Below are 24538 nucleotides of genomic sequence, written 5' to 3'. Positions count from 1 at the left end.
CTCCCGTCAGATTTGGAGAATGCAGACACCCACGTCCCGCCCCCCACGTTGCACGTACCGCTAACCGCCTGTGCTCCGTACTCAACCGTCCACCAGCTGAGCTGCGCAGTCACTGTGTCACTTCACGTTGTGGCCTGCGCAGTCTGGCTGCAGGCTCCTGATTGGCCGGAGGTCATTGGTTTCACTGACCGATACCCTCCCTCCGCACACAATGCTGAAGAGCGCCAACTTTCGTATAATGAGCTGGACGTCTGCAGTGACCGCACGTCACGCTCTTAACCTCCGGCCCAGCGCCCGAGTTCACGCGAGCTCGTCGCTCGGCCTGCGTGTGGCTGAGTAAATAAGACGTCACTGTGACGTCGTGGCAACGTCGTGTGTTTCCGGCGTCACCCTGGCAACCTCCCCCCCCCTCGCTCGACGATCGCTCTCTCTGCCTGGCGTATTGGTTTCACCACTGCCTTCCCCTCTCTCTTGTCGTTTATCACCCTCCCTCTCCCTCTCTCCAGCCTTTGTGGTGCCTGTGTGGGTTTGGTGGGGGGTGGGACAAAGCCGGTCTCTCTCTCTTCTCCAGCGCTCTCTCTCCCTCTCTCCTCTCTCCCCCGCGTCCTTTGTGTGTCTCTCTCCTCTGTGCATTCCAGTGCAGGATCCTGCCCATTCTCTGTCTCTCTTCTCCCCATCTGTCAGCTCCTGCCTCCTTTTCGGGGGTGGGGGTGGGGGGGGGGGGGGGGGGCAGGGGGCAGATGCTCCTCCACCCCCTTTGTCTGGAGGGGTGGGACAGATGTTCAACCTGGAACTGCGACACCTTTGCCCGCATCTGTCCAGCACTTCCCCCCTATTCATTGACTCATTCATTCATTCATTCATTTACATAAACTGCTTCAGCTTAACTCTTCTGAGCACCTGCATGGGAATGAGCCTTTGGCTGCGCGCCATCAAGGAAGGAACAGAACATTTAAAACTGACAAACGCAGCGAGAGATATCTGTCCCCAGGAACAGGCCTTCTTCCATCTTAACCACGGCAGTCACTGAAGTGCTGTGCTAATTGAGGCACAATTAAAAACTGTATGATTCATGCTATAACACAGACTGACGCGTAATTAGACATTATATAATTATTACATCCCCAGTGAATTAATGTGCATAAAGATAGAACGCATAGTTAGGCACAGAGAAAACTGACACAGATAGATAGGCCCGTGGTGGATTAATAGCCAAAACAGCACTGATCGTAAGAATGAAATACTGTGTCACATACAGTAATTTCTATTGCTTTGTGACGCTCTAAAAAAAGGCTTGTATTGATTATGAGAAATCTTTAATTACTTTTACTTCAATTACTTTTTACCAAATGATGGCACACACAAACACCAACGCACCACAAACCAGGGAAATGCATCCATCTGTCTAAATTTCTCATGTCTTGTGTTATTGTAACCTCCACCACCTTATGAATGACTTACAGCAAGGGCTCCACAGGGGGTACAGAGACACCCCCCCCCCTCCCCAGCCCCCCAGGTGTCTGAGAAGGACCCCCAGCTGGTCCTCAGCGTGCTTTAACAAAGTTAAAAAGGAAGGGGGGGCGGGGGTCAAATCAGAGGTATACGTCCACCTACGCCACCGTTGACTTCAGTGAGTCATGTAAAATGGTGGCATTTAGAATGTCAACGGCTGTCGCTAATGCGTGCGCCGTCGCTAGGGGTGGGGTCCCTACGACCTGTAAACCAGCGGGAAGTAGACTGCGGGGGACGGACCCGGCACCTTCCCCTGTAGCCCCCCTCCCCCCCCCCTGCTTTCGCTGGCCAGATTCGGTGTGGCTCACCTTCCTCCTGCCGCCCCCCTGCAGTGACCAGACAGATTCCTGCGCTGTTAATAGTCTCTGTCGTTCAGGTTCAGTGTGTCCTGCTATTAATGTTCTGTGTGCACGCTCAGAAATAAAGGTACATTATGTTCTTCTCAAATGTACACTGAGAGGTACAATAAAGTAATTTGGGTTGTAATAAGTACTTTTTACAAGTAAAAAGAAAAGTACAAATGGATTATAAAACCTATGGCTAGGTTTACAGTGTTATGTACTTATTGTGTATCACCCCAGTGACAAGCTTTGTTCCATGTTAGATGTTTTTTCATACCTTTTTTTTTAGATCTAACGGAACAGTGGTAAGGAACAGGGGGTTGTGGGAGGAGCAAATCTGATCTGAGTGTCCAAACACAGCTGCTGTCCCTCAGAGATAGTTACTGTACTTCCCTTAGGATAGCGCTACTCAACAGGGGCCACAGTGTCTGCAGGTATTCCCTCCAACCATGCAGTACACCGTCTGGCTTATACGGATTATTTTACTGTACCTCCTTGGTTCAGGAAGTAAGCTGATCAGTGAAATCAGGTGGTGCAGTGCATGGTTGACGCACATACCTGCAGACACTGTGGCCTGCAGGACCTGGACTGTGCACCAAGGCCTTAGGAAAATTCCAACAGTAATGCCTTCCGTAGCATCCCAAAAATGCAGTTTTGAGCATTCCATAGCTTATTATCTTAATACATGGACACGTTCTCTATTAGCAGACAATAAAACTTGTAAACTTGTGCTGGTTAAGTAACCTCTTAGCACTGACATATCCAGATTACTGACAAACCTTCACAACACCCAGATCTTTTTTTTTTTGGGGGGGGGGGGGGGTTGTCTTTCTAGTAATCAGGCGCATTAAGGAGGAGGTGTGCCTGAGAGGCATTGTCTTGGCGAGCCTGTGATTTAAATGGCACAGGAGCGGGGGGGGTAAAGCAATGGGCTGGGTGATGTCTGCCCCCGGGGAGAAAGCACCGGACCCATTTGCGTCCGAGTGCCGCGTTTCGGTGAGGAGAACACCGCTGGCAGCTGGTCCCGGGAGTCGGACCGGGCCGGCCAACCGACGCACGAGTTCACGCCGGTGACCGGCGGGCCCGAAAACCTTTTTCCGGGTTTCCCCCTGAGGTGCTTTTAACCCCCCAAAACCCTCTGGTGTGTTTCTAGAACAACATTTAAAACACATTGCACTGCAAAAATTCTGCTTGCTGAAAGAAAGTTAAGTTAAGGGGATCGACAAAGTGAACTGCAAGAGATGCTTCAGGTTGAGTCCTGTTAGTAGAACGAGGTGACATAAACGGAAATTAGCAAAAGGTAGATACTGTACAGACATAGGGGAATAATGTTTTCACGCAGAGAGCGGTCAATGTGTGTAAGAGCCTGCCAGGTCACGTGGTAGAGGCAGAAACTCTGGGGACTGATACTATCAGAGCAGTAATTTAGCCAGGAAAATGCCGCACATTGTTGGGCTGAATGGCCTGTTCTCGTCATTATGTTATTTTTTGTTATGTTACGTTATGTTACTTCTTCGCATAGAGAGGGGCTCTCAAACATAGCGTACACACACACACACACACCATGATCGACACGCTGTTTTTCAGAGCAAATACACAAGTGAGAGATACAACAAATAAGCAAACAAAAAGCCAGCGATTTCTGACAGCCGCTCCGCAGGGGAGGTCAGCGAAGTGTGGAACGCGTCGGGTGTTGGGTCTCCATCTCAAAGAAGGAGGTGTGGTGGCGCATGGGTCCCCAGAACAATACCGGACCCCCCCCCCCCCCAAAAAAAAAAAATATCTGTAGAGAGAGGGGTCCCTTCAGGAGAATCTGCTGATGTAAGGTGATACGGGGTTGGAGTGAATTATATTTCTGCTCAGTTTAAGAGGTGAACTGAAATTAATTTTTATGAACTCTGCAAATTCCCATAAGGTTCTATGGAGATTTTTTTTCTGCTCATGAACTGAATTTCAATTCACTTTCTGAACTGGCTGGGTCTGACACTGCAGTATATGTGCTTACCCAGGAGGTTCCTACTCACAACTATCGATTTGGACAGTGACCCAGTACTGTGTGTTCATAATGTTGTCATGGATGTAATATTTGTATTATATTGTATTCTAATTCATTTGTGTGCAGGAAAAAATTCTCTTTGAAGTTCTCTATTCTATAGTGCATACAGACAGGGTGATATTGGGGAATTTAAAATGAAAAGCACCCTCTGTCCATTTATATCTGCAAAAAAAAAAAAAACGCAAGGAGACCAACACTTATCTTTTATTCTGACCTGCACTGCACTGTTCTCAGGGTTTTGGTGAACTTAAACACGTCACCAATCAAACTACACGATGTACGCTCCTGGAGCCTTTAATTTGGAGTGATAAGGCTGTCCACTAAGGAATGACTGATATCATATGATGGAGAATTGCATGAGACAGGCTCCTTCAGGACTTCAGGACCAACCAGCAGACTGGGTTAAATCTTCAGATAGTTTTTGACCCGATTGTATAGTCACCCAAAGTCATCTCAGTGGGAAAAGCCCTTAATACCACAGCAAAGCAAGTAAATTCCCTTGTGTTCTGAGGAAGCTGATGGGTCACTTTGGACAGAGAAACAAGTATTAACAGTGTCCTGTTGACTTACATGGTCTTTGGAAGTTCCAGGAAGAATTATGACACACTATATGCCAAAGTGGGCCTGGAGTCATTTTCAGGTTTTAAAGTATATATTGAAGTTCTAGTAAGGGTGTATGTATAAAAAGTGCCACAATTTCTACACAAAATTCAAAAAAATGCTTTTTAATAGAAGCTGAGAATCTTCACTTTAACCAAGTGAGAATTGCTTGATTACAAATCTAAAATTGTGGAACATAGAGCCAAATCAAGGCAATGTATGCTTACAACATATGCTTACAACATACATTGCCTCCAAATTGGCCCACGTTGTGAAAGGCAATGTATGTTGTAAGCAGGGCTGCATGAGCGGGACAAGGGGATGGGTGTAGTGTGTGGCTTCCTTCATGGTCTGTCCCATACAGAGGGGCTTGGGGGGTGGGGAGGGAATTTGGGGAGTTCAGCTTGGGGAGCCCCTTGCCCCCCCCACCCCACCCCTTCTTTTGTTCTCCTGTTTTTGGGCATGTGTGGAGGAAATGGGGCCCCAGTCCACACTCCTGCTGGGAGTTCATTAATCCCTACAGATGCTCAGATGCCCAAATCTGTCAGGTGGGGCCGTGGTGCTCGTTGATGGGAGTCCGTCAGTGTTATTATAACACGAGTGAACTGTACACCAGTGTTGATTATCTTTTAGTGTGTTTCTGAGGTTACACACAAATGTAATTCTATTCTTAATCATATGTGTTATGCACTCTTTTTATTTCTTATATTTTTTTATTTATTATATATATTTTTATATTTATATTTTACCTTTATATTTATATTTTACCTTATTTAGCACACTATAAGTTACTTTAAGGTCACCGACAGTCTGTATTTCTAAAAAAAAAAAACTTTTTAAGCATTTTGTGTGGCTCCCCAAGAAATTCTGTATATTTTTTTCATTGTCTGTGTAAATGCAGCCAAACTAAAACATCACAAATGGTCCAGTTAGGCCTGAAAGGATAACAGACTAGCGCCCTGGCTACTGCTAAGCCCCGTTATTTTCAGCTCAGGGTTGTCGGCTGCTGTTACTGCGGTGACGGCTTCTTTTGTCGCTGTTATTGTTTTTACAATAACAATTTTTACAAATACAATTTTTGTTGAATTCATTTGTTGCTCATTTTCCAGGTTCAGTGGTACGGCTAACTCAGAAAAGCTCTGCGTTTATCCTGAAAGGCAACTATTTATTACAACACTAGCTTGCAGACTAATATTTAACCTTCCAGTTCAATATATAGAAAATAAATTCAAAACATTTTAATTCATAAAAAACATAGACCTGGAAGCCAGGATTGAACTAATGTGACTCTTTGCAGGATAAACACGTTTTTATTTTTATTTTCAATTTTATCCCATATTGCTGAAATATTTACAGACAGTTGTTCTGTAAATTGGTTTGAAATTAAAAGATAGGCCTTTGAGGATTGCACACACTACTCTGACTTCTGAACAAATATTGAGTGAGCATTTTGGTAACATCTTGCGAAGGGCTGGTACTTCTCCACCTCTGCGTCTGAATCATTTTGTCAGTAACTGGCCGTTAATCTTCACGCTGGATGCAAATACGTGATTTTATTGTTAGGTTCGGTGTGAGAGACGGCTGATTGTTTTAGCAAACTCCCTTTAATCTCGGAGCTTTGTTTTTGTCCCTGAGAATAACAGTTGTGACTTGCCTTTTGGCAAACCCCAGCAGATGCCTATCACTGCAAATCAGGAAGTTTATAGAGCTAAACCCTTGAGAAAATAGAGGACAACAACAGCCATATTCTCTCTCTCTTTCTCTCTCTTTATACACACACACACACACACACATAAACACACAACGCAGTCTTTGTCAAAATGACGAATGACTAAAAACTGTCTGGTTTTGTCGGTTGAGCCATGTGAAAGACGGACTGGTAAGACAAGTTAGACTGCAACGCGCGCAGTATACTGTAGAAAATTTGGCTAGCCTGCGCACGGGTAAACACGGTTGAAAGGTTGAAAGCTGTTTCTGGGACGAAGGAAACGTATGGTAACCTCCACTGTAAAAGACAGCCAGTATGCAAGTCCCTGGTGTCAGAAAATGCAGATCAGCCAATCTCCACACGTGGTGAAAAAAAACCCACTAGTTCGCACCAGCATTGAAAGAGCAAAGGGCTTTGGTTGAAAGGGTGTTAATTGTGCTACATTAACATTAAATTATGCACATTTACACAGGTGCCTTTTTAAATTGAGGCCTGAACAGAAAAAAAAGTTTAAATTTCTTTTAGGTCTTATGAAAGGGCACAAGTTGCACCCAAAAGTAATGAAAATTGAGCAGCTGGTCAAAGATTTAAATTTACGATCTTTTCTTGTCCAGCGCTAACTGAAGGGCAGTGACCTCACACTGTCGTTTGAAACTTGTCCTCTGTTCCCATGACAATGCCGCAGACACTGTCTGAAAAGATGCCATCGTACCACAAGAACCCCGATGCGATTTCTACGGCTTTTCACGAGTCAAAGGTGAACATTTACTCCATTATTTGCTGTAATCAAGATACCCTGATCAGAGATAGTTTATCACCGGGGATACTGTATATCCCGCTGTCCACACTGGTGTAGCTACAGAGTCATCATGCCAACAGTGCCCTCAGAGGACAGAGCTTTCCGGTCGCAGCAAGTCTGCCATCTTGGATTTATGGAGCATCTTTGCCTGTCCCTTGAATGTGTACTTAAAAAAATCTAAATTTGGTATTGCCATTTGGTCTGAAATGAGAAAGTAGCTAATGGCTGACTAATAATGACTTCCTCAGTTCCATTTTCTTCTGCAATGTAAGAAGCAGTTGGTTTCCTCTAAAAAAAATACCAGTTTTTCTTGATTCAAACCAAAAGTATTTTTAGAGACACAAATACATAGGGCTTTATCCTTGTGTACCTATGCCAAAAAAACACAAAACAAATAATCCATTAGTTTTGAATCTACTAGTTCACTACAATGAATGTACCTTTTAAGATGTTCTCTCTGATAAGCCAAGCATGCACAATGAACAGACCTTTCCAGTATAGTGGAAACCACAATGTGATGTAAAAAAAGAGAAGAGAATATAAATCTTTACGCAGGTGGCAAGATTCTTCTGTCCAAGATCGTCATTGTTATAGTTACTGAACAGCACGAGACATAATCGAATGGAACTCATTTTAACCCTTTAAGGTGTAAGATCACATATGTGATTAAAATGTTCTTAACTGACCATTGTAATGCTAACATAAAAATCACTACTGGTGATTGAAAGCAATGGAGTTCTAGAACACTGACTTGAAATGTTGAGAAAACATTTTAATGAACTTTGCTTCACGGGGTTAAAGGTAATATATGGGGGCTGTATGTGTGTGTGTTGCGGGGTGAGGCAGCTGGGAGGAGAGAGTGGATTATTGGGAGGACAGAAAGAAAGAGAGAGAGAGGGACCCTGCCTGACCCCTGGCTGACCACAGGAGAGGCCCAAACAGCTTGTCCCCCTGGCCTGACAGAGTGTGAGGCTACCAAGGTGGGGGGAAGGGTTGCCTTGACGATGGTGTATCAGTAAAGGGGGATTTTAGTGTGGAGAAAGGAGGCGGTGTGTGTGTGGGGGGGGGGGGGGGGTTGGTCGGTCAAGCTTCAGGGTGGTGATCTGGTTTGAACTCAAAAGAGCGGGAATTGCTCCCTCCAGCATCCCACACACACACACACACACACACACACACAGACACACAGGTTCCCACGGCGACAGCTGTTGATTGTGCTAATCACTGTGACGGAGCTAATGACAGGGCCATTGATGGCTGAAACCTCAGAGCCTGCAGATCAGATGTCTGATGGGACGGCCCGGAGCTTCGCACATTATCTGTGTGACTGCTACACAGACCAGAGATTTGAGCTATCCTCAGGTTTCATCCTGGTAGTTTTTCCAAGCATGATCCTCCGTGTCCGTAGTCCCAAAGGCTGGCATGGCAAACCCTGGACGCCAAACAAGGGAAAGGCGATTAGGCTGGGTGGCCTATAGCAAGTCCTCACTATATGACCTCACGTGCCGCCAAATACAGGAAGTGACATCATGTAAAACCCATTAATGTGGACTTTTCATTCATATTGAGGAGCCAGTAAGACCAGGGGGGGTGATACCCTGATGTGTGCTATGGTAAAATGCTAGTGAAACGCAACACAATACCAAATCAAAAATCACATATAAATAAAGGGGACGCATTAACGGCAGGGTAGGAAGCCGAAATCACAAACTCTGCTGTGTGGAAGGTTATCGAACATGTCAACACGCAAACGCTCCTGTGCGAGCCATCTGCACGTGCCGCCGTGTGCTCTCGTGCAGATGCGTGCGCGGACTTTAGCCGCTCGCTGTTCTTCGCCGATCCACGCATTGTCTCAGACAGCGCGTCTGCGGCTATCAGACGCCTGCTCTCTTTCAGAGATTAGGCGAGCCTCGCGCGGCTAAATGAGGCTCAGACTACCGGCTAAGCCTTGACTCGAGAGCAATATTATGGATAGCAGGTCCACCGTGTGTTTTTTTGCTTGTGCCCGGGACAAGATGATCTCAAAAAGCCCCCCCCCCCCCGCGCATGTAAAAGATGAAATACAGCAACAAACAGAGACATGCTATCATTCCCAACTTTAATGCTTTGAAATTGCCATTTTTGACAAATTATTCCAACAGATTATTTAAAGGCCCTTTTGCCCCCCCCCGCCCCCTTGACCTAGCACCCGGGACAGCTGACCCGTTGTTCCCCCCCCCCCATGTCGTATAACCGCGTGCAGTAATGTGGTCACAACGAAACCTGTTTTGTTATTACTCTGCAAACGTGATTAGTCTTAATCGGTGCACAGTGAATGAAACAAAGGAAGCAATGTGACATTTACCAGCAGCAGCTTATTATTATTTTTTCTGCTGAGTACATTTTAAACAAAAGCTTTGTGTACCAGTTTACAGAGGTTGACCGTGCCTTGTGGCAGCGTGAAAATGAAAGCAATTAATTTCACCGAAAACGAAAGCAGTCCAGGGAGAGCCGGGGTTTGCAAATGAATAACTCAGTCCTTTTATCCGCTGGACTTTGGACTCCATACTCATAACGACCAATTATTCTGTTAATGCTAGAAATGTCATCATGAATTATTCATGTGAGTAACGCAAAATTGACTTTAGTAAGTCACTTTGGCTAAAAGCATCTGCTAAATGGCTACAGTTTTAATTGTATGTGAAGTCCTGGTTCTGTCTTGCAAAAGGGAAATGTGACATACAGCCTGCTTTGTTTACATAAGTTTCATTGTTATTGGTCAACTAATCTGTAGCCTACTGTTTTACCTAAAACCACATTTATCTACCGTTCCTCAGTGTATAATTACAGGGTTTGGTCTAACATTTTTGTCAGAAATAAACCATGGCTAGAAAATGAACGTGCAGGGAAACGTGAAACAGACATTGTGGAGTTGGTGCCACGTGAGGACCGCGCCCTGGCCCTGGCCCTGGAGCGATTCAGATCGTCGCGCGCTCGCCGCTTACCGCTCACGTGTTAACGTGTCGTGACAACTGGCAGGGACTGCGCAGCTGTGACAGCTCGTCCCGCCGAAAGCTTCAGGAACTGCAGGCAGAGGCGGGTTCGTGTTCACAGCAACTGGATTAGGCCTAGTCTATAAATCACTGCGCATGTTGTATAGGTAACGCAGTGGAATACATTGTTACTTGTAACATTAAATGACATGACAAGTATGAAGTAGCGACCTGCAATCAGCCGTAAGCTATGTTTAAAATCAAAACATATTCAAATATTTTTTCTAAATGTAATCTATTTGTGTGCTCATGAATAGCCTGCGACAAACCCATGTAGTATGGCTACCTAGGCTATTTGTTAAAGTAATTCCCGCCGTACGACATACAGACAATTTATGGGGAAGTTATTAAATTAGTAATTTCACATTTAGAAAGACAAGAAATGCATTGCTTAGGGGGTTCTAATTAAAATGCACTTTCTACTACATCTTCCAATACGGTTTTAATGTAATGTGCATTGTCTTGACCTATAGGCTGCTGTATCATGGTGCAAGTAGCCTACGGGAGAAGTGATGTGAATCATTTTTGTTCCTAGGCAAAAACAAACAATGTCCTATTACTATTCAGCATGGTAGACTATTTTGCTACTTTGTTCTTGTTTCTTTATTCTTTTTTCATGCCTGAGGGATGTAGCCTACAATTCTAATGTGTATTAAATAACTAAATGCGATAATTTCCTTTTGATGGCGCGTGTAAACTATAATTCAATGTTCAACAACGAATCGGAGTTAGGAGTCGCCCTACGATGCGGATGGCGGCGACGTGGGATTCAGTGGAGGTAGAAGGTATTGAAGTTTGAAGAGCTGCAGCATTGTATTTATTGACTGTAGGCCTATTTTTTTTTTCATCGTCTCCAGCATTCTACAACTGAGAGTCATATAAGATAATAATGAAGGTTCCACCCAAAAGTGAGATAAGAATGCTGACGCACTTTCATGCGATGATAAATTCAACGTAACAACCCGTTTATGTCGCAGGCTTAAAATAGGCTACTGAATATTTATATTTAATCATTTTACAACAAAAAAAAGCCTACCAAATACCCCATGGAACCATTTAAATAGCGAATTCGTGTTCACGAGGAATTACAACACACCGATAGCCTATGCATATTTTTAAACTCAAATATAAGCCTTGTGCAGCTTAGAAATGTGTAATGTCCCGCCAACCCGTAACTTGGTGGATGGCCCTGGCTACTTTAAAATAACACTGAACGAAAATTGTAGCTATACATTAAGGAAACGTGACAGTGGCTAGTAACGGTGTAAAATCCAGTCTTGCCGTTTTAAAATTCACATCACACCACGCTAAAGGCTATCTTAAATTAACTCTACACAGTTCCATTCAGAATTTAAAATTCCCTCTTCTTTTTGAAAATGATCTAATCATCTGTTCGTGGGTGCTTTCTTCTTTAGGGGGTAGTGTTTTTGCCTATATAGGCTTTCCTCTTCAAGGTAAAGATTCTATTGTTACACGTGTGTTTCCATTAAAAAACTAATTTTTGGAAGCGAAATAATTGTTTCCGTTGGGGCTTTTAAGCTATAAATTGTTTCATACGTATTTTCACACGCTGCATTCTGTTACTCTCATGGCTACTGTTTGATTGGCTGTATTTGTGGTTTGGGCGTTACCCCGCGCTTGAAATGTTCCGCGGGAAAAAGAATGCTTGCGTAAAACAATCGCCTTTTTCTCCAGTCTCCTTCTCGATTGGCTGCCAGGCGGCGTTGTTCTTCCCAACGCGCTATTCCTATTGGTGAAGGTGGACCAGAACGTCAGCTGAAAGGAAACTCAGTTCTGATTGGACGATATGACGCCTTGAGGATTGTAAGCTCGCTTGTAATTGGATGTGTGGATTGGCGCTTGTAAGCTTTTTATTTTGAACATAAATAGAAGACGTCGCAAATGCGAATTTCAGTAGTGAGAGGAGGTGAGGGTGGATTATGAGGAGGCCGCTCTCTGACTGAAAAATAAGATGCTTCTCTGAGTTTTTTTTCTTTCATTTTTCCCCTTTCCCCATACTTTTAACCGGGGCTGCAAACTTGCTTACAATGCTCGATTCAATCATTTATTTTTAAAAGTAAATCGCTAGCTGTCTAGCAAATTGTGTAAAGTTCCTGATTGTATTTGTATCTAGACTTCATAATTAAATTTGATTAATATAAAGACAACTAGCTAATTTATTTTTGTAACATTATATTTTTTGATACTTGGCCATCAAGTTTGATCTTTGGTTTTCTCTATTTTTACATTTTGGTCGATTATTTAAACGCATCGTTTGCATTTGGCTTCAGAATGGAATTCGATCAGGTCTCCAGCGAGCTCAGTCCTGTTAACACTAAATTTGGGTATGCGAGGCCGGACGGGATCCCCGGCCTATCTTCGCTTTCGCTACCTGGAAAATGCTTGAGCAACTCGCCTTGTCTCAGGAAACTCTTTTCGCCCGAGCCTGCGGCCGTGCTCTCCCCTGTGACCAATCTGGCTCTCAACATGACCAACCTCGCTGTTCTTGGAAGGTAGGAAAATAAAACTAGTCTGACGGGCCTCTGCTAACTAGATAATGCTACATTAGCTATTCTCCACCCGTGTGGTCTTGTGCATTAGCTTGCTAGCTAGCTAACTTTAGCAAGAATGGAGCTTTATTTAATTTTGATGGAATCGCACTGTTTCTTTCAGATAATGTTAACTTGGCTAAGTAAGCTTCTTTTTTTAAATATGGCCATTTGACAAAGTAGTTAAATGATAAGGACTTGCTAGCTGTGTCTTTTCTTTCTAGCTAGTTAGCTTTGAGGCTAGTTGGCTTAGCTAAGCAATATTGCACTCTCGCTGGGTTATAAACTTGATTACAGAGAAAGCCATGGAACGTTTAAGGGTATGCTTTGTAGTAGCTGTAGATGCTTGTATAGTGTCATAACTCCAGCTATGTGTAATGTTTTTGTCTGTTTTCAATGCTGGAAAGAGGAGCAGTCAATCTTTCTCATTGTGTTCTTGAATTCAGTGTTAGTGTGCGGGGATGTTCCTGCTCGTGTCTAATCACTGATCGACTTCCCATTACAGCCAGTGCGATACCCCGAAAAGGAAAAGCCCTGCACCCCTTCTGAAAATACCATCTTTTGCTTCGGACACCTCCTCGGACGCCGGTAAGTCGAGCTAATTCTTCACATGCCCCAAAATGTAAAACCTTTGGCAGAAATTACGTGTGTGTGAATTAATAAATGAAACGGTTACATTTATATAGCACTTTTCCAGACGCTCAAAGTGTTTTACAGTGGAAAATCACCTCGACCACCACCAATGGTGTGTGTGTGTGTACTAACTTAACGCATTTTATTTTATGTAATTACGTGTGTGTCTATACATGCATGCATGCACATTCATATTTGTAGGCACACACACACTATGCAAGTAAACATTTAATGTTTTTGATTTTATCTTCTCTCATTGCATGTCATTAGTAGGTATAGATTTCCTGATTCTGTGGCATGTCCTCTTACATCTGCTTATGATAAAGGGCAACTCTAAGCTCCCTTCCGTATCAAGGAAGCCTTGGCAAGATTAAATTCATATATAATGCAAATTAGTTTTCAGCGGGGCCCAGTGCTTTGCAAAGCCATCGGCATTCAGTCTAGACAAGTCCGTTCCCTTTGTAAAAATGCCCCCTCTTTCAGTTAAGATGCACGCCCTTTGAAAAAAGGTTTGCTTCCTCTTTTTTTTTTTTTTTTAAGTCTTCTAATGTGTTGTAATGCTGTGGAAGGGAGTTGCCCCTAGCCCAGAATGCTGGAATTTTAGGAAATTGTTCTTAATTGAAGGGGGGAAATGCAATGTAAAACAGGTGTTTGTCTGAATGTAGTTATTACACTTGAGTGGCTGTTCTGTGAGCAGATCATGTGACTCTGGCATCCCTTGCTACATGTTTGTGTTGATTTTATTATCTTTTAAGAATGTTTATGTATTGTTTTTCGTAGGTGTGGGAATGGACTCTCCCAGTCCAGTGGACCCTCTGGACATGGAGGAGACGTAAGTGGCGGCTTCCTCGTTGGCTTGTACAGGTCTCGCTAATTGCTAACCCCCCCCCTTTCTGTTTTGTGGTGCTTGATTGTCTCCTGGTCCCCAGCCATGTTGGCTTGGCTTTGGGATTATTATAATTGGTTTTGTGGGGCCTGGATGAGGGGCGAACGTGCTGCTGAATGTGATTAAACTGATTAGCACGTCTTGGATGGCTGTGTGGGCACAAGGGGACGTGGAAAAGGTTCCTAAATTATTTCCATAGTACCCGGTCCAAATTAATGGAGGAAGAGTGCCTGGGTGAAATGTAATGGCCCAGTGGACTGCTTAAAAGTGCTGTTCGAGGGTGTGAACAGCACATATTTATTCTTTTTCTGATTGTGATTGAAGGACGCTAGGCTCTACTCTGCAGGCTGTTGTTCTTATGCGGCTTCCAGTACTGATGTATTGCCACTAGATGGCGATGGGTCCGGTGCAGGATTTGCAAGGGTTTGGAAGTGCTAAGACCAGTATAATTTCCATTTCCCTTAAGTCAGGAAATCATTAAAAAACAATAATAATCCACGTCAGCCCTCTTGCTGGAATTTCACTTGTTGGATTGAGCAGGAAAATCCACCCTTGTCTTGTAATAGAGGCAGTTGAGTCAGGAAAACTCTCTTGCTTGATGCAGTTTTAAGGGTCTTTATTTCTGCAGAACGAGCTGCCTGTCGACAGTCAACACTACTGAAAAAGCATTATTCACAGCAATCCTTTATACCTTCTAAGAGAGCTGCGTGCGTGTGTGTGTGTTCACGCGTTAGTACGTTAGTACCAAGGACAACCGCCTCATTAGACAGAAAATTAAAGCTTCGTAGTCTTTTTTTCGCTTTTTGTTCAAAGCCTGTAGGAGTCGAGTTTAGGCCCTGGCCTGTGTTACATTGGCACCTGGTTCACAGCCAGCCCTAATCACATGGAAAATAACAAAGTTGAATAGTTCATGTGTATACTTTTCTATAACCTGTGAACAATGGCAATAATATGGATTAAAAACTTGTTGACCCCTGAGCTTGTGTGGATGTGGCTGTTGGCAGTTTTGACTGCAGCTCTGAAACTCAGGCGGCTTTGGTGCCTCGTCATTTTTAACTTTCGGTTCGGTGTGTTCCCCGGGACAGAGAAAAGGGGGGTACCTGCTCTTTGTTTTTTTTTCCCCAGTGTGTTTCACAGTTGGGGAGGGGGGGGGGGGCGGGGGCGGGCCCTCCGGGAAGGCTGACGCGTCTGTTTTTTAAATGTCAGACCGCAGCCCGGGTTCGAGCGGCTGCGCTGCTGCTCTCGCGCAGGAAGCAGGAAGCGTTCCACGATGCGGTCGCGTCCAGGAAGGACGTCGCCACGGCGCTGCGCGTCACGCCGTGTGCAGGGTTGAGAAACGGCGCTGGGCTCTGGTAACACTTTACAAAACCGCCCCGGTCGAAGGTGACGCACCCTGCTGTCACTGGCTGCTGAGGGGCGCAGGTGTTTTTTTTTTAGGATTTCCTGAACGCGCGTTCAGCGGGATTTGTGTGTTCAGCTCCCGCCTCGGCTTCTCTCCCGCGTCTCGCACGCCCGTGACGAATTTCTCCCTCTCCTGCGACGGCGCGTCTCCTCACACCCTGCCCTCTGCGGCGCTCGTGTCTCTGATCGGTGCGGGGGGGGAAAACCGGACGCCGCTCGGTGTGAAACGGACGCGTCCCACGTACCTAAGAGCGCTTTTTGACGCTTGCTCTGATCTCTAAGTCAAAGTGGAAAGTTGGTGTGTGTGTTTTAAGGTACGAGTCTGCCCTCTAATTCTGGAATGAATCCTGGGTGGGGTTTTTTGAAGAAGAAGAAGAGCTGCCTTTTATGTGGCAAGCACCCACACCATCTGCCAGAGGAGTGAATTACCTGGGGGGGGGGCCCCTTTGTCTGTGGATGTTAATTAAGTCTTGCTCCTGACGCGTGGTTTAGGGGCCCCTCTATACTTCCGCTGTACAGCTGTTCCAACACCCCCCCCCCCCCCAAAGAAGGGGTTCCACAGGATTCTTCTTCATCCATCTTTATAGACATGAAAAGCTCACCCCTCAGTTTTGGCACACTTTTGTGCCCCCCCCCCTGCCATTTCAGCCTCCTGAATGGAAGAATGGGGCCTCTGTATGGGGCTCTTTTGAATGGAGAGGGGGCCCTTGCAGATTGCTTGCTTGGGCACGTCTGACCAGACCGGCTGTCTTTGTGTTGGACACACTCCGTACCCCTGCCCCCCCTCCCCCCGCTTCCCCCATCTTACCCCCAACAAAAGCCCCCCAGCAAGAACTGGTTTTGTGGTGGCTGAAATCGGGCATATGGAGGATTTGCCCCCCACCCCTACCCCCAAACCCCCCTCTGCAGCCCATAGCCTCTCTGGCTGTTTAGCATACAGGTGGGCATCAGTCATTAACCCCCCCCCAAACCCCCTAACCATGAATACTTTTTCCTAGAAACCCCCCCCCCCCCCCCCCCCTCACATTTTTCAGAATGTAAGCCTTTTGTCTGGACCGCTCTTACTCTCCATATGTGGGTCAGGCGTGTAATTGAGGACTTTGGAGTGGGGGGTTGTATGTTGTATGTTTTAGTTGTATGTTTGGGGTAGCAGAAACGGACACCCCCCCCCCCCCCCGAATGTGCAGCTGACCTCCTCTCCTCTGTGTTCTTTGCTGCTGTAGGTTCGAGAGGGCCATCCAGGAGGCTGGAAAAGTGATCAAGGAGTGAGTATCAGCCCCCCCCCCCCCCCAAACCCCCACCCCCCACCCAATCATCGCTTGACTGCTTAGAAGTGAACGCCTAAATCACAGAGGCCCAAAAAAAGGGGGTTGTCTTGGGACATGAGCTATCCCAGAGTGCGCTCTCTCTCTCTCTCGCCTTCTTTTTATGAATGAAATGAAGCCCTGAGCAAAATTCCTCACCCCGTCCTATGATTGGCTGGGCACTGTTCCAATGGGTGTGGGATTACAGGCTGTTTGTGTTGGTCGGACCCTGTGGGGGAGTTGTGTTTCAGTTAGGGGGAGGGTGTCTATTGTGGATGCGCATTCTCCTCTGTCTGTGTAGTATAGCTATACCCTCAGGACCGGAAGCGCCCCCCCCCCCCAGTGACTGATCCCTGATGTCTCGTACTGTAATTACTGACTGTAATTACTGACTGCCATTGTGTTCTTTTCCTTCCTCTCTTACCCAAGCAACAAGATGCCAATCCGAAGAATTAACTCGCTCCCAGTAGGTTTATGCTGCGTGTGTGCCTGCGTGTGTGTGTGTGTGTGCGTGTGCGTGTGTGTGTTTTTACATATTTTATGTTTTTAAATTTAAAGCTTTATGATTATGCAATTTAATTGTTAAAAAAAAGGCATTTTCAATGGTGGTATATTAGCCATAGTATGAAATTTGGTTGAAACTGCAGTGTGTTCAGATTAAATGTGAAGAGGGTTTTAAAGATAAGTGTGAAGCTGCTCTGTCCATTTCAGGGCTGTTTGTAGCTGATCATTAGATCAGCTTCCTTCTCCTTTGTTTTAAACCAGATGCCAAAAAAAGAACAGGAGGTTCTGTTTGGGGAAGCGAGTTTCCTGTTGTGTGTTGTCACTTCCTGTGGAGTTTTGTTTTGTTTTGATGGGCTGTGTTGGTCCTGCCTGTCCCGTGTGGCTCACCCCCCCCCTCCCCCCTTGTCTGTTTTTCAGCTGCAGCTTTTGGGGTCCAGCCCTGCGCTGAAGGGGAAGGAGCCGGAGTCCCATCGTTTCGGCATCTTCGGTCGCCCCGGCGACCTGCCCGCCGGGAGCCGTGGCAACAAGGAGAACGTAAGGAACCGGCGGTCCCCCCCACCCCACCCCACCCCCAGCACCGTCCCGCCACCTGTGTGGTCCCTAACCCTAACCCCCCTCCCTGCTCTCTTTCTCCAGGAGGGGTTTGAGTTTAAGAAGCCCGCCAGGCCCGTGTCCCGCTGCCGCCTGCAGTCCTTCCACAGCGGGACGGGCAAGGAGCCGTTCGCCCAGCGCCCCAACTCCGCCCCCGCCCTCATGGTACGCCCCCTCGCCCCGAACGCGCGTGTGTGAAGTGCCCTCCAGTGGAGCTCCCTTTGAGCTGCTCTGCAGGAGTTCAGCCCGGTCATTTGGGCCACTCAGGAAAATATTACCCAGAATCCAAAGCAGCAATAGCAGCAGCCAATCAGCCGTTTATATGCAGGTTTAATTCAGGGCTGGGGCTTGGGTGGTGCGAGCTGAACTCGACTGACTGGGTTTCCCTGCTTCACTGTGTAGATGTCCCCGCCCCCGACCGAGAGGCTCTGTTCATTGGACGACGGCAGTCCCATCGCCCTGCGCCGCTCCTCCCTCACCTGCTCCCTCGATGACGACGACGACGGCTTCCTGGACGTCCTAGACGATGATGTGGAGGTGAGTCCCCAAATAACAGAGCGGATGGCTGTCCATCTCTTTCGCTGTCTCTCTTCATGTCTCTGTGCGCGTGTGTGTGTGCGCCCCAAAACGCTGATCCCTGTCTCTGTGTGCACGCGCGTGTGTGTGGGTGTGTGTGTGTGTGTGCGCCCCAAAACGCTGATCCCTGTCTCCCTGCTTGTTGTATAAAGTGTCTCTTGCCTAAACGCTGATCCCTGTCTCCCTGCTGGTTGCAGAGTGACTCTGGGATGCCGATGGGACTGTCCAGCCTGCTGACCGCTCCGCTGGTCGGGGAGAGGGCGTCCGATCAGCCCGGCTCGGTAGGTTTGGGCGCCGCGGGGGAACGCGTTCGCACGGGACCGCGCGCGTTCCCGCAGAGCCGTCTGACTCCTCCCCCTCCTCTCCCTCGCAGCCCGTGATTCGCTGTCGGCCGCGCGGGCTCTTCCGCTCCCCCTCCCTCCCGTCGCCCCCCGGCCGCGCCCCCCTGAAGCGCCCCGACCGGCCGCAGGACGAGAACACGCCGGTGCGCGTGAAGAGACGCCGCAGCGTGGCCGGGTCACAGGTCTGCCCCCCGGAGGAGGAGGTGCCCTCGGTCAGTACCCCCCCGTTACCCCTCTGTTCCATACGCCCCGCACCCCTTCCATACCCCCCTGTACCCCTCCCATACCCCCGTACCTCTCCCATTCCCCCGCTTATATGTCTTGATAAGTGCTTCATTTTAAAGCGCTAAATTCAGAAGTTGGTGCTGGCGGCCATATGGGTTTTCTGTGTAAATGTGGCGTTGGTGAGAGTGAACATTGTGACTAGATTTTAAATGGATCTAATGTAGCCGTAAATTGAGCTCAGAGCGCCTGTCACGAAGCAAGCGGGGTATGTGACTGACTCTCTAAATCCCTGCGCCCCTTCCTTCCCCCTCCCCCCCCCCCTCCCCCCGCAGGCCGCCCGGCTGGCCCAGAGGTCCAAATCCTTCTGCCACACGGAGATCGAGAAGCTCCTGGACAACGACGTCAAGGAGCTGATTGGAGATTTCACGAAGGTGAGTCGCCCCGGGCTGTCGGTGTTTGGTCCAGCGGTCCTACGTCATTGGCCAGTTTGCTGATTGACTGTTGAACTGAAGTGAACACCAGCGGTGCTCCTGTATTACTGTCGAATGTTCTGGGTCTGACTCCGCCCCCCTGCTTTGCTTTGACCTGCAGCCCTTCGCCTTGCCCACCGTCGAGGGGAAGCACCAGGATCTGAAGTACATCACGCCAGAAATGGTGAGCTCCCCTGAGGTCCAGTGTGCCTCTCCTAAGACGGTGGCTTCTGCTCTCTGGTTTAAAACGCGGGCCTCCGGCCTGCCAGTCACCCCGTACATCCCATAATTTCTGATTCCTAAATCTGTTTATAAACGGGCATTTACTGCTCAGGTTTTCCTTGAGAGAGATTTTGTGGGAGTAGGCTGTGAGTAGCTTGGGTGTGCTGTTACCTTGGTAACCCTGTTAACGTGGACTACCCCCCCCCCCCCCCAGATGGTGGCAGCACTGAATGGACAGTTCAGCCGCCTGGTGGAGCGGATCCTTGTCATCGACTGTCGCTACCCCTATGAGTTTGAGGGGGGACACATCAAGGTGAGTTTCCCCACTGCCTGCTGTGTGAGTCTGGTGGATGTCCTCAAACTAGAACGTTAAGGAATTGAAGCGAGTCCTTCAACTGAACATTCTAAATGCTGATGTCACAATTGCTACTGGTGACTGAAAGCACTGGAGTTCTAGAACACTGACACTGATTTTGAAGGAAACAAAAAAACATTCCAGACAACCTACTCTTCAGAGGGTCAGGTGATGATGATGATGATGGTGATGATAATCGTGTGGCCTCCTCCCAACCCTTCCCGTGTTTCCCCAGGGAGCTCTGAACCTGCACCAGGAGGAGCAGGTGGAGGAGGTGCTGCTGAAGACCCCCGTGCTGCCCTCCTGCCCGGAGAAGCGGGTGCTCCTGGTGTTCCACTGCGAGTTCTCCTCGGAGCGCGGGCCCCGGATGTGCCGCTTCGTCAGGGAGCGCGACCGCATGCTGAACGAGTACCCCAACCTGCACTACCCCGAGCTCTACGTCCTCAAGGGCGGATACAAGGAGTTCTTCCCCCATTTCCAGGTGCGTTCCCCCCCCCCCCCCCATTCCCCACCCTCTGAATGAGCCGGATTAATGCCTGAGAATGAGGTACAGCAGAGAGGTCACGGGAGAGAATTTAAACCGCCATGCAGCCCTCTTTCTCAGTCTTGTGCAATTCTTAAGCCCTCCTCAAACCTGACTTAATACACTTCCCTCTTGATATATTTGTATGTTTTTAAAAACGTTCATAAGCGGCTATATCCACTTAACTGCTGCTCAGCTACAGGATTTAGGCTGATTCGGTCGCTGCAGATCACCCACCTCTGTACGTGGCGGGATCGGCGGTTCTGCCGTAGTCGGTCTGTGGGATTGGGTCGCAGGGGAGAGCCGCGGTCCTGTTGGCACCGGTGGTGACCAGCGATCCTGTACAGGAACCAGATGGTCAGCTCGCCGCTCTGCCCGCTGAGGTGTCTGTCCTAACGGCGAAGACAGTCGTCCATTTCGGTGGCGCTTGTGACTAACGGTGCGACGGGTGGCGACAGCTGCTGTCCTTTAGCACGCTGCCTCATGAATATTAATGAGCATAGCGCCGAAGGGGCTCTCGTTACCAACCGTAACCTGCCAGCAGGTGATTGGCCCAGAAGCATTGCGGCAGCTGGCCATCTGGGTGCCGTAGCTGGTCTGGAATTCTGCTGGTTCTCCTCCTGATGACTTAAAATATTTAAGACCCTGTTAGAAAGGAAATGCGTTTTTGTGGGGGTTTTAGCTTGCAATGCTGCAGAAACAGATGAACACTGGTGTCCGTAAAGTGTAATCTTCGCTCTGTCAGAAGACTGCGGCAGCTACCTAACCGACTAAAGGCATTGTGTCCACATCCCCTGGGGACTTGTGCATTTGAGCATTTTTGTGGCAAAATTGGATACTACCCTTTGCTCAGACTATCGCAGCTATGTGGACGTGCAAAGTTGTAAACAGCTAACCTGTATTGGCTTGGCTTGGTTTTGCTGACCTGACGAACGCACTGAACTGCCCACCATACCCCCCCCCGAGCGCCCCCTCCCCCCCCCCCCCCCGTATGCAGACTGAGTGTGAGCCCCAGTCCTACCGGCCCATGCACCACGAGGACTTTAAGGAGGACCTGCGCAGGTTTCGGCTCAAGAGCCGCACCTGGGCGGGGGAACGCAGCAAGAGGGACCTGTACAGCCGGCTCAAGAAGCTCTGAGGCCCCCCCCCCCCCCAATACCCTCGCCCTCCTCACCTCCACCACTCCGCCACTCACTTCTGCAGTCCTGTCTATTTTATTTTATTCGTTTTTGTTTTCTCCCAAGTTTTCGTCTGGCTTTTCATGTCCTTGTCGTGGCCCTGCGATGCCAGCGCTGGGTGGGGTGAGAAGAGGGGCATGCTGGGTAGCCGGGCGGGTGTTCCCTCGCTCTGACGCTGAGTCGCCGCTCTGCGCTCACCGCCAGGCCCCGCCCCCCCCCACGTGCTGGCGCCACGGCAACATCGCCTGGCGTAGTCCTCCGTGCCACCCCCCCCGGGGGGGTCGAAGCGACTTGAGCAGGCCCACAATCCTCTGCTCCTCCCTCTAAAGCACTTAATTCTCCTCGTGACGCGTGTCGCCTCCGGTGTCCGTGGGTTTCGGCTAGCGGTGTCGCGAGGCTTCACGAACCCTGAGGCGGGTGGAGCCGGTGTGACACGGCCGGCTTTGGAACTGCGGTTTGTTTTTGTGTGCAGAAGTCATGTGACTTGATTGCTTGGTTCAGGTCATGTGATCCCTTGTCGTCGCGGGGTTTCTCTCGCCCAGCCCTGGTTCTGTGGCGAAGGCTGGCCACCCCTGGTTCATCCCCCTGGTTGTCCCTGGCAACCCGTTGAATCTCAGAAAGGTTCCTCTGTAGGCTGTGGTGAAACGAGATGGATAAATGTGTTCAAATCTGCACATGGTCTCTGTAGAATCCAGTTTCCCCTTTTCAAGCGATAACTGATCTGGTGATGGCCTGCTGCCTGAATGAGCTGTTTTTATGTTAAGAACATCTAAAGGGGAAGTGGTTTTTTTTTGTTTTTTTGTGGGTGGGATTGGGGCAAATGTCAAATCCTGTTTGTTTTAATTTTGCACTGATTTTTTTTTTTTTTAAATATATTATTTTAAGTAAATGTCTTAACCACAACGTTCTACCGAGAACACTGTGGTTATGCTGTGAATTTCATAGCTTGTTGTGGTATTGCGGTGATGTTCCGGATGGGACTTTCTTGCGAGACGGCAGATTTAAGATTTTTATTGTTTTGTAATCTTCAATTATTTCTTAAATTTTTTTTTAGTTTTTTTTTTTAGACCAAGTGTAATATCTTTATAAACTGCCTTGAATCTCAAACTTTGAAACCTTGCACAGTGATCTGGCGAATCACAGCCTGTTCGACCACATCAGCCTCCTGCCATGCGCTCCGTGTGTTCTTCCCTCTTGCAAGAGAATCCCTTTCCCTGTAATGTACTGCCCTCCATTAAAGACAAAATGCAACAAAAAAATGGCTAACTGCTTGTTTTTCATTGGTCCCCATCCCCCCCCCCCCTCCCCTACCTAATTTAATATGGCCGTTCTGTGTCCGAGCACGTTTAAACACGTTTTAGGGGTTTTGATCCTGCTGCTGGTCAGCTAGACCCCCTAATTGGGGGACTCTTTCCAAATTGGCCCAGTGTGTGTGTAGATATGATCTGTTGGCCCCAGTTCTTTCAGTGTGTGTGTCCGTGTCTGTGTGTGTGCGCGCACCAGAGTTTTCATAACTGCCTTGTTTCAGCTTGGGACAAATAAACGTGGAAAGTTCAATCCTGGTGTGTTGTGCTTTTCTTTTTTCTTTCCCATTCCATTCAAATATTCCCGCCCAGAGCGGTTTGTCTGGGTTCCCCAGCACGTGTTTGGAAACAACTGCACATTCCTCTCATCTGCTGGGTCACGCACGGCCTCCCTCCCCCCAGCCCGGGGTGAGCGGGGGCACGTGGGGACGGCACGTGAGAGGTTTGCGCCGCACATTGCAGAACAACCCCCCCCTCCCCCCTCCCCCCTTCTCCTCTTGGCCTTCATCCAGAGAAAACTTTCAAATCTGGCCGCGCGTTTCCATTGGCCGCTGTGGCCTGCAGCGGATTCCTCTCCGCGGATCTGAAGCCCGGCTTCCTCCTCCAGACGAGCGCCTTTCCGTGGGCGTGATTTTAATTGCCTGGTTTTTCTTCGACTTTAATGAACTGCTGGCTTTTTACGGAACTTTTATATTTGTTTATTTTAGCTGTTTGCAGGCTTATTAGCGATGAGGGGGAAAAAAAATACGAATCGAGTTGCCAAACATCCTCTGGCTTAATGAAAGCGGTCTGATTTCAATCCAAAAGGACGATCTTTTCCTTTACAATCATGCAGGCTGTGGTTACTTGCAGAATGACTGCTTTGAGTTTGGGCTGGTGAGTTTGGGCTGGTGAAAATCTTATTTAACTGAATTCCATGTTTAAGGTCATGTGCTTGAGTGTCTGACTGTCCTGGAACAAAGACCAGAAATGTCCTTGTTGCCTACACTTCATGTATCAAATCACATGGGTTTTCAGTTTACAGAGAAAACGAGCAACATCAAATTAGCCTGGAGGAAGTGTTTATTTGGGCATTGTTTGTTTTTCTGCTATTTGTGTTTTAATGGCCATCACAGATGGCCAAATATCATCTTACTCAGTTTCAGTTCGGAACAGTGTGTTTAAATGTCACTTTTGGTGACGAAGGAGAGTAAAATCTTTTTTTTTAAATTTTAATCATTTTTAATGTTCATTAAACAAGCGATTTCAACGAGGAACTCTGACGCAGTGATGACCTGGGAATTTGGTGTGGGAAGGGAATGTGCGTGTGGCCGGTCTGATGTAGGCGATGATGAGGTGGCCAGACGTGGGGAGAGAGATTTTGACACCTGGTTTAACAACCTGCTATATCGGTGCCTTTTAATGACCACAGTAAGTGAGGACCTCCTACGG

At 47.8% G+C, this 24538-nt stretch overlaps 1 protein-coding gene across 1 annotated transcript; it reads left to right on the top strand.

Annotated features, from left to right (window-relative positions):
- The first annotated feature begins 11937 nt into the window (after positions 1-11937).
- Positions 11938-23360, top strand: cdc25b (cell division cycle 25B). The gene is made up of 15 exons (XM_035417832.1): positions 11938-12558; positions 13100-13182; positions 14008-14059; positions 16738-16779; positions 17248-17284; positions 17740-17856; positions 17959-18078; positions 18316-18450; positions 18687-18770; positions 18863-19042; positions 19388-19486; positions 19647-19709; positions 19962-20060; positions 20338-20583; positions 21623-23360. Exons 1-15 carry the CDS (start codon positions 12338-12340, stop codon positions 21761-21763), a joined length of 1719 nt encoding a protein of 572 aa, XP_035273723.1. The 5' UTR covers positions 11938-12337; the 3' UTR covers positions 21764-23360.
- Positions 23361-24538: the final 1178 nt, after the last annotated feature.

The sequence above is a fragment of the Anguilla anguilla genome, chromosome 5, assembly GCF_013347855.1.
Source record: "Anguilla anguilla isolate fAngAng1 chromosome 5, fAngAng1.pri, whole genome shotgun sequence".
NCBI lineage: Eukaryota > Metazoa > Chordata > Actinopteri > Anguilliformes > Anguillidae > Anguilla > Anguilla anguilla.
The sequence above is the reverse complement of the archived record's forward strand: the minus strand, read 5'-3'. Positions and strand labels throughout refer to the sequence as shown.